General features: G+C 36.1%; 1 protein-coding gene across 10 annotated transcripts in view; it reads left to right on the forward strand.

The window, feature by feature from the left end:
- foxp2.L (forkhead box P2 L homeolog) overlaps nt 1–18,413 on the forward strand; it is a 149,514-nt gene that overhangs the window by 111,427 nt on the left and 19,674 nt on the right. For all 10 annotated transcript variants that reach the window (XM_041585223.1, XM_041585227.1, XM_041585229.1 and 7 more), the window contains 6 exon segments: nt 3,264–3,465; nt 4,020–4,096; nt 4,224–4,325; nt 6,616–6,737; nt 8,477–8,546; nt 9,543–9,706. In XM_041585223.1, the coding sequence (XP_041441157.1) occupies nt 3,264–3,465; nt 4,020–4,096; nt 4,224–4,325; nt 6,616–6,737; nt 8,477–8,546; nt 9,543–9,706 (737 nt within the window).

Consider the following 18,413-nt stretch of genomic DNA (forward strand, 5'->3'; position numbering starts at 1 on the left):
ATTGCCCCCTAAACTGTATAGATAGAGGGATTCATATAAAACAGACCTAACTAAGCTTGTTCCTTTAGACACCCCGCATCACCAAAAATGTAACTATTTATGCCCCCTGTAGCCTTGCAGCAATAAATAATATAATTTCCCAAGCTGGGCAAGGTATTTCTTTTATTTCTGCTGTACCAGACAACATCAGATCTTTATGTTAAGTTATGTTTGCACTTTTGTTCTAATTAGATTTTAAACATGCAGTTAAGATATAAATTTGCCTGCAGTTCTAGAGCTCATGAAAGATGGTCTAGTCTTTGTGAACAAGCATGTACAATTGGTTTTCTAAATGCATGAAGTACAGCATTTAGTAATATCATCTCAGCCTTTTTATGTACGTAACAAAGAATTCCCATCTCAGCCTGCCAGCTTTGAGTGGGAGCTGAATAACAGTTTGCGGTTTATTGGGAACAGATGCACTTGGGGATGCCTTCAGGGTGCCAGTCGTTATTATTAAACTGCTAATGTGCTTCTTCTGGCTGCTTCCCAAGAAAGAGGAACAATTAGCTGGCATATGTTAATTTTTGTTTCCCTAACAAATCTCTCCACTGACTAAATGTGTAAAACAAATCCACAAAGAAAGATCAATCAATGCTGTACACACCATAGCTCCCTATTAAAAATAACTGTGTTGCAAAAAGAGAATTTGGGATTTAAAGGGGCACATGTTACTAAACTGCATACAGTAAGAGACGCTGGTAATTTCAGCTTGAAATCTAAAGCATTTTGCAGACAGGATATGCAAGGTAGTGTGTATGACAAGCTTGATTTTTTTAACACTTTGCTGCATTCAGAAAGAGACATGCCCCGTCAAAAGGGTTAAATAACGATATGAATTAAATTTACCAGCACATTATCTCTCATGAATATGATTTAAATGATGGCTTTAATCATTGCATGTGTTGCACTGCTTCTAAATTTTGCTAATTGGATGCTATTTATGGCCACAGAGGTGTGGTAGAGGTGATGAGGTTTTTTGATAATGAGTTAGAGTGGCTCGCAGAGGGGATTCATGGAGGACAGATTTAAAAACTGCTCGCATATATTCTCACCTAGTTTACGTTTTTTTCCCTACCCTGACACCCGCTTTCCTGGGTACATCAGCATTAAGTGACACTGTAATCATAAATTGAAAATGATACTTCCAGAGGAATTGGCAAACTTGACATTTCATTATATTTGTTAACACATGCCACAAATGATTGTTACTGAGGAAATTCCATTTTCCTCTCCCCATCTCCAATCAGATTTAATTTGAAAAATTTCAGCCTCCTCTGGCTAATTTGCAATTAAGACAATTTTGTTTGAATATGTAGTAATGTCATTACCATTCCACCAAATTAGCAAGGAGACTAAAAGGTCAGTGTAGAATTTTCCAGCTGGTTGGAGCTTCTCATCTGAGATTTAAGACTTAGAACAAACACTATGCCAGAACTCAATTTAAACTTCTTTAGGTTATTTTTAACTTAAAGTTTCAAATTGTAATGGGTTACAGATCTCCTATGCAATTTAGAGATTAGTGATGGGCGAATTTGCGCCGTTTCGCTTCGCCGAAAAATTCGCGAAACGGCGCCGGCGTCTCGTTTTTGACGCCGGCGTCCGTTTTTTCGGAAAATGTTTTTTTGACGCCGGCGAATTTTTGCCGCGAATTTTCGCGGGCGTTTCGCGAATTTATTCGCCCATCACTATTAGAGATCATTTGGAACTGGTAAACAATGTACAATTCAGTGTTTTGTGACTTGCAGTACATATTTCTCTGATAGCAGTGCAGACTTGTTTTGTTTTTCCTAAACTGGCAACTTTACAATCTCTCTGAATAATTTTATATTTTTGTAATACAGCAATAGGTGGTCAGGAGCAGCTTTTTTTTTATGGGGTAGAATAAGTGAATATCTTTTCAAACAAAATATGTACACAAATGAAATCAAATAGCTCCCTGTGGGGCAAGTTACAGGAATAAGCAGCAATTGATGTATGTTACTATCATGACGTTCCATTTTCCATGACATTAAAGGGCCAGGAGGGCCAATAAGGACAAAAGTGATTGCTTGCATTTCAGATTGTAATGGTTAGCCACTGGGATGTGTTGTGCATATGCATGTGTTTGTCCATAAAAAAAGACACATGAATAACATAATATGGATATGAGATTCTTTATCCAGAAAGCCTTGAACCTGAAGTTTTTTTTGGTAATGTAGAGCACCATTCCATAAGGAATTCATGGTTAATGGAGCTATAAACATATGGCAGTTATTTTACACCCCTTATAAGGGTAGAACTAGACAAGCAATCGCTTCCGACTTGACGCCTTCATTTTGGTGCAGCATGTCGGATCAGTCAGAATCCCTTCCAAAATGCTTGTCTAGTTCTTCTCCTATATATATATATAATAAATTATTTTAAGCCTATATTTGCACAACGTCCTCTGGTGTGCCCACAGCAACACCACTACAACTTCCCCCTGATTTATTAAACATGCCCAAGTTTTGCTCCCACACAGACAAATCCAACAGGAGTTGCATCAAACAAAATGTTCTTTAGGGGCCTGCTTTATAACTTCAAGATTATTTCAGAGAATAAAACTGGATAATCATCTACTGATGATTATTACATTTGATTAATGAATACCCAGAAGTTTAGTTCATAATTTGCTATTTATGTATTTCAGTAAATGATTTGTTATTCATATATTAAAATAATTTTTCACAATAAAAGCTTAGCTTACCATTTAGCCATAATACACATTTAATAAAGTAATAATATTCAATATACTGTACCTTTACTTCTCCTTTTCTCTTCCCTGAACCAAAATGCTAGCATTGCTATTATGTATGTTGTATCTGCTAGAAATAAGTCATTTATGATGATTAACCTGGGTGAGCATGCAGACTTTTTAAAATAATCGACATCATTGACATAGAGGTGAGAAAAAGTCTGAGATTTGAATCTGAAGCTCCACCAGAAATCAATGCACCTTCATGGGATTTTTTATATGTATATGCAGTATTTATGCAATAACACAAACAAGCAAAACAACAAAGACAATTTGAAGGTGTATGTTACATGGTAATTATCTGGCATATTGTCTTGTTAAATTCTTGCTAACAGTTGTTCTGCACAGTGTAAGACTGGTACTGTATTTGCCCCTCTTATGTTATGTTTCAGATTACATATGGTAGGTAGATGTGTCTAATTTTTCAAATCATATTGTATTTTGACAGTTAAACCTGGTGTCTACTGTTACCATGTCTAAGAATATGTTGGAGACATCTCCTCAGAGTTTACCTCAGACCCCCACAACACCAACAGCCCCCGTTACTCCACTTGCCCAGGGACCTTCTGTAATCACACCAGCCAGTGTACCCAATGTTGGAGCCATTCGAAGACGACACTCTGACAAATACAACATTCCCATGTCATCAGGTAGATAAATCATATATTCATGTTGCACCAACTGAGTGGGAAACTATTATGTATAGCCCTATTGGTAAAAAAGTAAATTGTTCCTATAAATGCATTTTCTTAGACAGACTGGGTGTGGTGTAGAGTTTTGCTCTTAACTGTTGAATACAAAAGGGACACATTAATACCATAATACAAATACGGGATTCATTTTCCAGAAAGCCTGAGACATGGGATTTTCCAGAGTCTGTTTCACACCATGTAAACAAAATATCCAGTAGGATTGTTTTGCCATTGACATGAAGTAAACGTGAACCAGTTAAAAATGAAAAATATTTCATTAGAAATGAACACTCTGGAAATGCCATTGTTTTATTTAGGGATATCCTGACTTTCCAGATAATAGATTCCATACTGTACCTGTATAAAGCATCTCTTTAAAACCCTGGATATATACAGTGTATTATGTATTGCTTAATACTACATTGTGAGGAGCAATTCTTTTAGAATTGTAAAAAATCATGTCATTTGAAGTGACTAATAAAGATGTCCTGTTTTTTTTTTTGTTATTTAAGAAATTGCTCCAAACTATGAGTTTTATAAGAATGCAGATGTTCGGCCTCCATTCACTTATGCAACCCTCATAAGGCAGGTAAGTATCGAAAAATTTGCCTCAATAAAAATGTATCATCGATTTAGGGATGGCACTGTCATATAGATGACAACTGGCCTAGTTAGTAAGTCTTTTTAATGTCAGTATATCTCTTGTCTCATTTCAGGCTATCATGGAATCAAGTGACAGGCAGTTAACACTTAATGAAATTTACAGCTGGTTTACACGGACATTTGCTTACTTCAGGCGTAATGCAGCGACTTGGAAGGTAACTTCTCCCGAGCATCCCTTGCATGTCTCACACACTGTTTGCTGCTAGCACAAGGACCATTTATTTACATGACATAAGAAGATTAGTATCTGCTTCCCCTCTTTTTAACCTGCCTCTTGAATGGAATGAATTCTCTCTCTCAAAATGACAAGTGAAAGAATAATTTTGCCTCTGATATCGTTTTCTAATTTGGTGCAATTAATAGCAGAGGCTTGGCAGAGAAATGAGGGCCTGACACACTAATTACAGTGTGAGCACTCAATCATCAACACCTTTGTTAGTCGCACTATATTACTTTTTCTCTTGCATATTATTGGCTAATTAGTTTGAAAAATGTCTGTTTGCCTTGTGCAACAAATGGAGACTGTAGGTTTTGTCTTGGTCTGTGCTTTTTGTACACATCATACCTCATCATAGCGACTGAATCTGCCACTGTATTGAGGGCCGTGGCTACTCAGCTGGAACTAAAAGAAAGTAAAGTGAATATTATCCTGTCAGGGCATAAATGCAGTTTATTTACTTAGACAAAAGGGTTCATCCATATCCCTGTCTAAACAACTTCATTGTCTGGTTCCAACAGGGTGCTAAAAAACATTAGCAGTGCGCATCTATTTCTGGTAGAGAGCAACGTCTGGAAAGATAAGGGTGCTCAGCACTGTCTAAGTGAACTGTTTTATTTTCATTTCTAAAAGCAGTCAGAAACATCAATTAGCCACAAGCCATTTCATACAAAAGGGAAAATGTTTGGTGCTGAGGAGAACAGAAGCAGCGGAGCCCTCATCAGCATACTAAGAATTTTCAACTGTGAGATATGCTAAAGTGAATTAATTTGGATTTAAAATGCAAATGAATCTGGCAGGCGATTACAGATATATGGGTGTGAAAGGTTTAGAATGCTATTCATTTACAGAATGTTTAGAAGTTATTAGTGGCTGTAAGGATGCAGTAAAATCATGTCAGTGTTTTATTTACTCGCTGCTTCCTGATCCTTATTTGTTTAGAGGAAATGCTCATTATGATCTGCACAAATATATTTCACGCTACACAATAGGTAATATTTATGTTGAAGATTTGCATTTTCTTTGTTACTTATTAGAGATTGTGCTGAATTTTCTGTCATTTGATTTACTGAAAGAAATTTAAAAAGAAATGAAAGGTGATTTAATATCTTAGCTTGGTCTCATCTCTACAGCTCGGGGATCCAGCAAAACTCATTCTGAACAGCTTATTAGTTCTAACTATATCGCATGCATAATAAAACTGCTCATTTGCTCATTAATATTAAAATTATCATATTCCGAGCCATGGGCATTAAGATCAATCAAATCCTTGGATTCCAGGTCAGATGCTAGATCTGCTTATGGTTTTTTTTTTTTTTTTTAAGAATTCTGCACTTAAAGCAAGCCAGAAGCTTGTCTTTGTGCAAATAAAAAAAAGAATCTTTATTGAAATTACTTTGTTTTATATTCAAGAAATAAGAATTAGGTCATTACTGAATTGACGTGATAGCACACAGTAAAGGAAGAAAAATATGTCAGATTAACACTTTGCTCAAAAATTATTTTTAGGTCTGCTAAGTGCTTTTTTTTCAACCCATAAACTGGTGAAATGTTGTATTACAAAAAAAGTGTTTAAGCTAGCTTTTAGTTAAGCAGAAAAAAATGCCACTACCTTTATTATTATCTTCTTTAACCAGTAGTCCAAAAATAATATATCTATGTATCTATCAATCTATCCTACCTTACAGCAATTGCAGCAAATCACCCATTCCCTAGTCACTAGTCAGATAACGTTAAACTGTAACTACAAAATGCCACCTAATAATACTGAATAAACAAACTCTGTCATTTCATTATTGTGAGATGAAAGAATGCCTTTGAGCTTATTTGCATAAAGCTTTGTGCAAAATTAACACTTGTCACTTGTAGCCTTTTTAGCATGTTAATACCTCAAGCAGGACTGGTTCCTTTGGACATTTCATCCATCCCCAAGTGCATGATCAGGGACATTGCAGAGCTGACCTAATTGTTCTGGCATTTTCAAAGATACTGTAATTTGTACAGATATTGCAATTTAGACCAGCTCAGTGAAAGGAAGGTTCTGACATAGCTATTATTAAAATAGCTTGAAAGGTTCACATAACAGGGTTCAAATAAGTCTTTTTTTATGTTCTGTACATGCTATAAGGTAACTGGAGTATATTTTAAATGCATGTCATCCAAATTACAAAGGATCCCTTATAGACAGACTGACTGAAGTCATTTTTTCTGCTATGTATCTTATTTAGAATGCAGTACGCCACAATCTTAGCCTACACAAATGTTTTGTTCGAGTGGAAAATGTTAAAGGGGCTGTGTGGACAGTAGATGAAGCAGAATACCAGAAAAGAAGGTCACAAAAGATTACAGGGTAAGTTAACATTGCATTCTTGAATTATAATAAACACAGAATGTACATATGTATATTTGACACCATTGTAATCTAACATTTGAAAGGATTTAGAAATTTCCAGATCTAATGCTTTTAATAGAGGAAGAGAGTCACTTGTTATGCCCAACAAATATAGATAGCAGAAATTTAGACTGCGGATTGTAACACTGTCACTAGTGATGGGCGAATAAATTCGGCTGGCGCAAATTCGCAGCAAATTTCCGTGTTTCGCTGCCGGAGAATCAATTCACAAAACTCCCACGAAAATTCGCTGGCGCCAAAGAATTTTGGACACGCATCTGAAAAGTCACTTGCGGCAAAAACGCTGTGCGTCAACACTATTCGGACGCCCATTGACTTTAACGCCAGCGTCAAAATTGACTCAAACGTCAACATTCATCACAAACTGTCACATTATGATATAATAAGAGTGATACATGTAAAACTAGCAACTGTATGGCTGTATTGGTGTTCAAATGCTGACTCTTTGGAGAGTCATGAGTTGAACAGAGTTGAAACTGGAAGCTATAATGCTCATTGTATATCATAACATGATTTGACAGAAGAACACAATGGAAAACCCATTTGTCTTGTTGCACTGGTTTGCAACTTTAAGTATGGTAGGACCAGCCTTAGTTGAATGTTTATATATTCCTATATCCCTATATATATCCCATCTTCAAGTGATGTATCTTTAAAGAGCCATCTCCTCAACCAAGCTTTTGGGTGGGGGCTGAGAACATGCAGTTCCTGCCATTATTGCTCCCTCTCCCAGACACCTGCTCTCATTTGTAACAGGTGGGGATGTTAATGTGACAGGAGGGTCTGGGGAAAGCAACTACTATACAGAAGACCTCTGGTCTGTGTAGTAGTGTTATATTAAGCTGAAACCATTTGTCACCAGTGGAAAAAGATATAAGAGTTACTTTGTATTGATGAATAAACATAGTAGGAAAGTGGCAGTCAGTACAGCTCTTTCAATAATGCCAGTTAAATGCCACAGTCACACCAGAAAATGCTACAGGTACTGTAGTGTATACCTAGGCCTGGATTTGTGGAAAGGCCACCTAGGCCCGGGCCTAGGGCAGCAGGATTTAAGGGGGGCGGCATGCTGCCCAACCACACCCACATTGGTTCAAAAGCACTGGGGATGCGCTGGAGACAATAATTTTTTAAATTTCCTGTGCACCAATCCCCATTGCTGCATGATGAAAATTTGCACAAATAAAGGGGAGGGGACAGGGGTGACGAACGTCAGTGGGCCTAGGGGCCCCCACTATGTAAATCCGGCCCTGTGTATACCTAATAATACTTACTAAGCATGATTAACAATGTGGCAAGATCCATTATTCTACATACTTGTTGATATCCTGCATATGCTCCAACACACGCTCCTCCATTCCAACTACAGAAAATATTTGCAGCACCTACTGTGCCTTAAACATTGGTTATGTTGTAAATATTTACATTCATGCCATACCAAAGCAAGTATTTGTATTAATTTGTTGAATTCATGCTTATTCTTCTGAAATACATTATTTAGAATTACACGTTGCCCTATTTTTACTAGAAGTGAAGTCGCATGAGGATGCTGGAATAATTTTGTCTGAGATACAGTCGTTTTGAATGCTGCTCCCTAGAGATAAAAATTAGAGCGCTAACCAGCTGTGCAATGAGCCCCTCTTGAATTTATTTTAATTTACACGTCTTTCTTGCAGCAGTCCAACATTGGTTAAAAACATACCAACCAGCTTAGGCTATGGTGCAGCTCTTAATGCAAGCCTGCAGGTAAGACTATGAGCTTTTAATCTTTGCTTTGTTTATAGAGAAACGCTGTTTTATTGTATGCCTCTTTTTCTACTTTAACAGTTCTATCAATACGATAAGTTAGATTGCTTAGAAGAGCCAGATGCACCGGCTCCATAGCTTATTGCTTTTGATGTGAAGTGGCAAGAAGGACACCCTGTGGCAAATTTAGGAACACTCATGTTTTCTTCAAATGAATAGCTAGAAGCATGTGCGAATATGGTTAAATGTGAATTAACCAGTTCACAGACAGATTCATGGTCTGTGCACCATGTTTATTAAATTTATTGTAAAGTTTCCAGACCCACTGAAACCTGAGCACTGCACTAAATTATTTCATAGATCACCGGTATAAAGAGGAAATAAAAAACATGCTAAGGCTTCATATAAGAGTGTGCTATATTGTTCTCTGTGTATGTTTAGTATTTGCAACAAATCATTAAACAATAAGACTATAGAATGCTAAATGAAGTATGCAGCCTAGCAACATACAATTGTTTCAAGAAGGTAATTTACAACATCAAATTCCCCTCTTTTTCCAAGGTAGTCTTTTAGAGTAGAACATTTCTTTTCATTTGCTGTCATTTCCAAGGACTAAAAACAATTAAATCAACAATATGTTAGCCTAGGCTACTTGTCCTATTCTCAATTGCCTATGGACAGAGCAGAGGAATAGAAGCTTTTTGAGCTTAAAATAAATGTTATTATATTAAATAATAATTGCATTTTTCACTTAAAATAACACTGTCTTTTTGTATTTAAAATTGAAATCACCTTTTCTTCCTCAAAGTTTATTTTATAGTGATGATAATAGATATTTATAGGTATGCCATAGATTTCAAGCACTGATAAGTACAGTAATAGATATGTTTGCTACACAAAGTTTGATCACAGTTATAAGTACTGCACTTGATTAAAAAAATATTAATTCAAATGCTGCATAAAAAAACCCTTTACCTGCATTGTATTTTGTTTCAGGCTGCATTGGCAGAAAGCAGTTTACCTTTGTTAAGTAACACAGGCTTGTTAAACAATGCATCCACTGGCTTACTGCAGGCAGTGCACGAAGACCTCAATGGTTCACTGGATCACATTGACAGCAATGGAAACAGCAGCGCCGGCTGCTCACCACAGCCACACATGTAAGTTATTTTTTTTAACTTGACTCCAGCAGTTCAGATATAAAATGGAGATTCCCAAAAGCCAGTTAGCTTATTTATTGGGGTAATGCCACATTACCCCAAACACACTTCTGTTCTTTTAGAAGTGCAGTCCTTCTAGAATGATGTCATACTTTTGAAGAAGGGGTCATTATGTGACCTGGGTTTAGAGTTGAAACCATACAGCTGCTTGTTCAGGGCCTTGTAAATGAGCAATTTAGTAGTATAGTATCTGTATGTAACTTGTTTCTTTCTTTTTATTTCTTAGTCTTTTGTTAATACATAGTTAATCTGGGTTACAAAAAACTTAAGTCCATCAAGTTCAATTTATTTGTACAAGACAAATGAGCCCAGAGTTTACTTACAGAGGTACAAGGCATACACAATGCCACACAGCAGGCTGAAACAGGTTACATTACACAGCAGAGACAGTGACTCCCATCAGGCAAGGTAGTCAGGTAGTACATTCATATTCTTTTGCAATATACCTCAAAGTGATCCGGCTCCCACCCAGTGGAGAGGTCAGGGAGAACACTTTTCTAATCCTAACACCCTATCCACTGTGGCCCCTTCACTCTAGACAATTCAAAAGTCTTGGGAAGCTACTCCATACTACAATCCTCGATGGAGCTCCAACTGCTCTTACTATCTGTCCGCTCTACCTTACTCTCCTAGAGAGCCTATGACAGAACTAACCCTGTTTAGCTAACCTCATTCACGGGGTCCCTGCACCCCGACTTATACACTAGAGGACCCGGTCCCTCTAGGCACATTGCTTTTTTGGGTCTTGCTGTACCCAGGCTCCCCTGGGCACACCCAGCTGGATCAGAATCCAGCAGCCAAAGAGGAAGATCCACCCGTTCTCACTCACTATACCAGAGTGTGATAGGATGTGGTCACAGCGCCTCCTGGCCCATAGCATTGGACATGCAAATAATTAAGCTAGATACATGAGCTTTTCCCCAGTAACTAGGGAAAAGGAATAGGGAATTAAAGCCCTCGGGACACATTTAACCCTAGGGGTCCCTACACACACATATCTATACAGATTTATCTATACACTTACATATATAAATGTTATTCCCTTGTTGTTACATGCCATTACTAGCAAATTGTTCATGAATGAACAACCTAGTAAAGATAAGCTATAACATTAACAAAGCTAAGTGGCCTATTTATCAAGCAATATATTTTATAGCGTACATATAAAACTGCATTTCTCCTTGCGCATGATATTATGCATCAAGAACCCTGAAATCATTCATTTAAAAAAACTACTGTAATTTTGTTAATAAAAGTTTGTATTTTATTTTTAAACCAACCGGACAACATAATTTACACCATTATTTTGTTATAGACCTTACTTAACCTATTCAAGTAAATTAAAAAAATTCAGACAGCAAGAAAATTCTAGTTCATGAAGTGGTGTAAAAAATGTGGAGGGGGATTAAAAACCTGAAAGGTTAAATGGCATTTTTTATAAAGCATGCTTTAAGGGACTGCACTAGAGTTTTACTCTGGGATTTATTTACCTCAAGAACCAATACATGTCTCTATACATACACCAAATATTACATCGCAGTGTGTGGCACAAGTATATTATTTGTGACTCCTAATAACTTTGCCACAGAGTTGTTCATTTATAGTCATTTCTGTGCTGTTGCTACAATACTACTACTCCAACATGTGCAGCAATATATGGCCTCCTCACAGCAATTTAACTTCTACTTAGTGGCTCAAGAGGTAGATATATATATATATATATATATATATATATATATATATATATATATATACATACATATATATATATATATATATATATATATATACATACATCTAAAGAGAGATGAGTTTGCATATGTGAAATATTTAAAGCTATGACATATGTGTGATATATTTTATACATTTTAAAATGTTTCCCAGCCTGTTGGTGTGCTTTAGAACATGAAATTCTAAATGCATAAATAAGAATAAAATATGTGAACAAGGTATGACATTTATTAGGAGTTTACAGTAGGCCAGTTCAGATAAAATGAGAGTACGAGCATAATAGTATGTGGAGTAAGAGAGAGAGTGAAAGTAAACCATAGACCACATGTAATATCTTTTTCCATTCATTAATCAGGATACGATAGTCAAGAGACAAGGCAAACTGAGACTTTTGATTGAGTCTGAATGATGGTAGTGTCCCTTTGATTTAAACACCCATTTTAAAGATCAAAATGCAAGCTACAACTCAAAGGGTTCAAAAGACCATAAAAATTAAGTAAGGTTTCAAGAAAACTGATTTTATGTGAAGACTGGTGATAAATAGGGATATTTATCAAATGGTGAAAACTGCGGTTCTCCCAGGGGACATTTCACAGCTCTCTTTCCATGTAGACAGGGGCATTTGATTTATTATTATTATTATCAACACATATGCATAATGTGTCAATATATTCTGTAGCTCTGTGAACTACTTTTTCTGTTGCTACAGATCACATGCCTTGGCTAAACATACCACATAGAGTGGGCAAGAAAAATGCATCAAGAGTAGTCTGTGGGCAGCAGTAACTTAGGGCTTCCGGGCCCGGATGCAGGATGTGCACCTGGGCCCCCGCCCACCGCTTTAGACGCGCTACATGCTTGGTTTACTTACTGCCACGTGATCTCCAGGCGGGCCCTGGTATAATTTCAAGACCAGCTCCCCCGGTTGTTACACCACTGGTGGTCAGGAGGATTAAATAATTATTTTGACATTAATATATTTATATGTAATAGTTGCAGGGTTTTAAAATATGTCTGGTATATGGCTACTGGGGTTACCTTGGTTATGTGACATGCCAGTAACCTTTAAATGGTTAAATGGTGGAATGGAAATTTGCATAATAATAGGAGACCCCCTTTACCCTTTTTAGTTCACACAACATATGGGAGTAGAATACGTTTTCTAGAAGTAGTATGTGCTGTACAATCATTTTGCATTGTATTGCTTTATTTCATGCAATGCATACTAGGGCTCATTTATGAACAAAGCCTTATGTGTAATATGCAGTTTTCAGAACCATGATTTTTATCCGCAATGCTAGGGACGCCATTAGAAATCAGGGGGTCCTGTAGAACAAAATTTTTGGGGCCCCCTGGGCCAACCCATCCACCCTGGCTCCCAAGCCCTACCCCAGATCCCACCCACTCTACATCACAGTTAAAAGACCACACAGACATCAGCGCTAAAAAAGGTAACCTCCCCCCCACACACACAAGTTATAAAAAGCTATTGGTGAACAGGGCCCCCCTATAAGTTAAAAAAAAACATTGGTGCCAGCACCCTCCTTACAATAAAAAAAATTGGGGCCCCAAAGAATATTTTTTTTAAAAAAAACATTGGCGCCAGGGTCCCCTTACAAGTTAAAAAATTGGGACCCCAAAGAATATTTTTTTTAAAAAAACATTGGCCCCAGCCCCCCCCCCCTGTGCTCTCAGTTTTACATCCATTCACTTCACACTTTTTGCATTAAAAAGGAGCCCTCCTCTTCTATTATATTTTATTGTAACTGTTATGTCTGCCATATTTGGAATTTCCATTATGGCAAATTGGTAACACTTCCCTGTTTTCCATTGTTTCTTTGACAAACCCTAGTCTTGGAAATGAAAATATTGTATTACATTGCAAAGTGAGCAAAGATATAAACTGAGCAACCAATAATTCTGTGAGTGAATAGACTGTTTAACATTGTCCTTGAGCTGATTAAGTTGCCAGGATCATGTACACAGGCCTTGTAAAAAGAAACCAGTTATCATTTGTACAGTTGCTCATTATAATATCAAAAGGTAAAATTCTATAAAGATACCACAGTGGTAATATGCACATTCCTGTTGTGAATATTCTTCTAGTATGGAACAGTCTAAAATATATTTGTACTAGAGATTATAGCAATTCTTTGGATCAAAGAAAATGAATGTAGTTTGATTTTGGTTAATAAATACAAACACCCATCAAGTTCAAACCCTGAAATGCATTCCCCACACATTCCTCTGCCCCACATTAGGAGAGAACACACCTCACTCTCTGTAAATAATATATATACATGCACAGACATGCACACCTGAAACCCTGGGTGCTTTGCCAATTGAAGAAGACTTTTAATCCTCTCCTAAAGTCATTATGGGAATCAACCATCCCAGCTTTCACAGGCACCTCAGGATGCCCTTTCTACAGTCTAAATAGGAGACTTCTTATTCTAAATGTATTTATGTATTAAAAATTAAGCACCCGCAATCTGTCTAATGTATACTAAAGTATTTGTAGATTTGTAAAGAGTTACCTTGTCCCCTGCAAGTGCCTACAGAGACACAAATCTAACATAAATACTTTGCTCATAGTTTAATTCTTTCATTCCTTTTACTAGTTTACTTGCACATCTCTGTACCATTTCCAACTCGTTAATACCCCTATGGGCTTAAGCCCAAAATTGCACTGCATGCTCATTGTTAGACATATAAGGTATACCCTGATTTAACAATGAGAAAATGACCTATAAATCAGGTAATTCTATCTAATGTATCTCTATTTTTCACTAGCTACAATAGCTCTCACACACTGAACATCATGACGGATGGAGTTCAGAAACAGCCAGAGAGCTACAGTTTGACTGCCACTGCTGTACTCTTTTTATGCTTGCATGATTTTAGTTATTCCAACAAAAACATTTCATTCACTACCACTTGAAAAGGCAATTTATTGAATCTTGCAAATTATAAACTTGGATTTTGTAATTAAAACACATGTGCAGACATTTATTACAGTCCTGCTACTATAAATGCTAGGGATTCAAAAGCAGAAAATCCTCCTTATTGTGCCAATACCCATAAAATAGGCCAGGAATGTACATAGTCATTATCTGGCTGATTATGATCTTCAAACCAGCTCTGAACTTGCTCTAAATTAAGTGCATTGCCTTTTTATTAAAACCATAAAATACAACTTTAACTATTACCCACGGTTTACTTAGAGCCTAGAAAACTGTAACTTTTTCCCTGTCTGATAAATCAGTATAATTACTTATTCAACTTTAATTACTGGTGTGTCTGTATTGGCAAGGTTTATATGTTATATTTTATGCAGAACTACGATTCCTATTAATATTTAGCAGCTAACTATATCATTAATTACTCTAAAATCTTTCCCCTACCATCTTTTTAATGGGACTGTAAGAGTGGAAATATTAAAAATTCATGCATTGTGGATTTCAGAAATGTGTATGAAGCATTAGAAATGCCCGGCCTTAATCAGTGATGTCAAATGTGGTACTTTCCTGTTTACTAAATTGTAAACCTTGGAGATATTGTTTTAAGGCTCCATCATAATGGGAGAAGCTGTAACATTTCTCCTCAGGCTTCCACGTGTGTCATTCAGTTTCTGGGTGTAATCACTCCTGACCAGTGCTTCCAGCACATTACATAGGCCATGAGTGTGTGCATAAGTTAGCAAAATGTCAGATGGAAAGAAAAAACTTTTTGAAATCAACATTAAGTTGCTGCAAAAGTGGTAAAAATGTGTCTGCAGCATTGATTCCTTATTTGTAGCAAGCATAGAAAATCTGAAGTATAAATGACATTTATGAGGTATTAAAACCAACCATCATGTTTTTTTTTAGTGTATGCTCCGTTGAATTTAGACAGTAAAGGCAGCAGGATCAGAATGATAATACCTACAGTTTTTTTCCTTTCTTTTTGTCTTAAACAACTGTAGAGAATTTATTTGTTTCATAAAACTCCCATTGGTTTTTAAAGATAATGTGTACATCGTGTTATTTTAAATGGCTAGACATTAAAAATACATAGACACATCAAACAGATTTAGCCTATTATCTAAACATGAGGCAATTCCCGTAATTCATCTATGTTATATTTTCCAAAAGGCAAAAAGGGTTCATTGGGCATTTTATCCTATTCTCTGTCTATGTAGTTCCTAAAATTAAAGCTTTGTCTTTTTAGTATGTCTGTAGAGGTATTAAATACTACAAAAGAAGTAATAAAACATGGCACTGACAGAACATGAATAAAAAGCTCTTGAGATTGTCTCCACTCTGAAAAAAGAAAAGTGAGCAAACCCACAAAAGTTCCTGATTTCCGATGCTTTTTGCTATGAACCATGCACTGGGTAGCTTGAGGCATCCTACACTGGCTTTTTTCTTCTAAGAGCTCTCCTGGGTATGTTAATGCCTTCTTTATGTATGGTTTACCAAGACAATAAAAGTTTAAAGAGCAAACAAGAGTTACAACACATGCACCAAAAACATTTTTTAACAACATGAATTACATCTTGTAATAACTTCAAATATGGTATGCGTGCAGTACTTGTTTTACAAGATATGCTGTGCCAACACAAAATCAACAACACAAATTACAGATTACAGCAAATTGGCCGAGGAGCTTTAATTTGCAGTGATAACAAAGTACAAATATGTAAAAACTGCTTTTACTTTTCCTGTTTATAGCTTGAATGTATCATTACAAAAAGACTCTTCATGCAGTTTCTAGTGTATGCTGGGAGTAATATGCTTATAGGAACTATTGGGGGTGAATAAAAAAATCTAATGTTTGCCTGCATCTAGTAACCCATAGCAACCAATCATATGTGTGTGTTTTCCAGCAGCATACCAGTAGATGCTGCTTGTTGAGATAATAGACAGATAGCAAACAAAATACCATATTTTAATGTTATCACCTTAATATAATAATAATGACTTCTCCTATCCATAATAAAAAGGAGATTGTTATGCATGGTCAATTACAGTTCACTTCTAGACATTACTGTTTAAGGGTTAATCAAACCTGAATTTCTATAATAAAACAGCAAAAGAGGAGACAACATGAACACTTTGTTTATTGCTCTGTCACATACTGTATGAAAAGTACCACTCAATTTCTTTGTCACAGTCTACCTCTGGATCCATCTTCCCCATGTATTATTATTATTGGTTGCCAATTATTTTTCCTATTTTTACTCTACTGCCCCTTCCCTTGCTGCTCACCTGCTGATCTGTCCCAGCATTAGTGTATAACAAAAACATTTGTGTTTGTCTGTTGACAGGAAGGAAACAACTTACTCAACATCAACTAAACAATATTAACCATATCATACCACATATGCCAGCATATAGTTCACACACAGGAGTGCACAGAAATACTTTAAACTTAACAGTGTATTATGTTAAGCAGAAATACTGCTCTAGTATACATTATACATATATACAGATGGGCAGTAGCATTGTACAAATACAGGTTGTCCGATTGATCAAAAATCAAATTAGCTTTTTTTTCAAAAAAAAAAAACACCTACAAAACATGAAGGGGCAGATTTAACTAAGCTCAAGTGAATTTTCGATTTTAAAAAGTTCGAATTTGGAAGTAATTTTTTGGGTACTTCGACCATCGAATAGGCTACTACGACCTTCAACTTCGACTTAGATTCGAACGGTTCGAAGTAAAAATTGTTTGACTATTCGAGTATTCGATAATCTAAGTACTGTCTCTTTAAAAAAAACTCCAACTTCATACTTCGCCAAATTAAAGTTACCGAAGTGCAATGTAAGCCTATGGGGATCTTCCACAGCACTGTTCTAAGTGGGTTTTTTTTTGATCGATTAGAAATCCTTCGATTGATCGCTAAAAATAGTTCGAATTGTTCGATTCAAATGATTAAATCGTTTGATCATATGATTTCTATTCGATATCGAAGTCGAAGGATTTCAATTCGAGGGTCGAATTTCGAAGTTTTTTTAACTTCTAAATTCGACCCTTAGTAAATCTGCCCTGAATAGTCGCACAAGTATTTTCTGAAAGCAGAAAAAACTCAGCAACTAAAAGCTGGGAAAGGTTTTATAGAAGGGATCTTTTAACTTGCACTATATGTGAAGTATAGTCTACCCACACTGTTCCAATTCCTGTTTTATGTATTCCAACAGGACAGAAAACCTTATTTGTGTGATGTAACCATCCATATGCCTGATAGATTAGCCCTTCTATCAGATCAAATGCACATAGTATTAGTAATACAGTGTAGTTACTGGCATTTCTGTTGGCTGATTGGCTTCTACATGTGTTGATGTGTCAACAGTTTAGAACAACTGATTGTGATCTGTTTTTTCAGTCACAGGTACTTTTTAATCTTCAATATATCAGTGGTCATATGTGCATTTTCATCATAAAACTTGCACTTAAAGATGTGTATATTATCCAATCCAATCTCAATAAAAATTTGTTTCTATGTAGGGTAGGCAAAAAGTATGATTTCTCAAGCACTGTCTTATCCGATGTAAATTGAAGTCAAAGAATACAGAAACCCAGACAGTACTACAAGAAAAAGAAAAACATTTTAGTTTAAATGAGGAGTGGAGGTAACAACAGAAAGGATTGACAGTGCATTATTATTCTGGAGAAAGATAGTATTAGAGCTACTGTATTATTTATATCCCAAAAAACAAACATTTTAGACCAATAAGAACAATGACAACACCTTATACTGACTTTCTTCCATTTATACTTTAACATATGATTTTAAAAATCAAGGCACAGAAAAACACAATGATTTTTTTATTAGGAAAGTACATATATTTTTAAAAAAAAATATTTATATTGTAATATAAAATGTAATATATTTTTCACGACCTTCAGATAGACAATGTGCTTGAGGAAAATA

Source organism: Xenopus laevis, chromosome 3L (assembly GCF_017654675.1).
Source record: "Xenopus laevis strain J_2021 chromosome 3L, Xenopus_laevis_v10.1, whole genome shotgun sequence".
NCBI lineage: Eukaryota > Metazoa > Chordata > Amphibia > Anura > Pipidae > Xenopus > Xenopus laevis.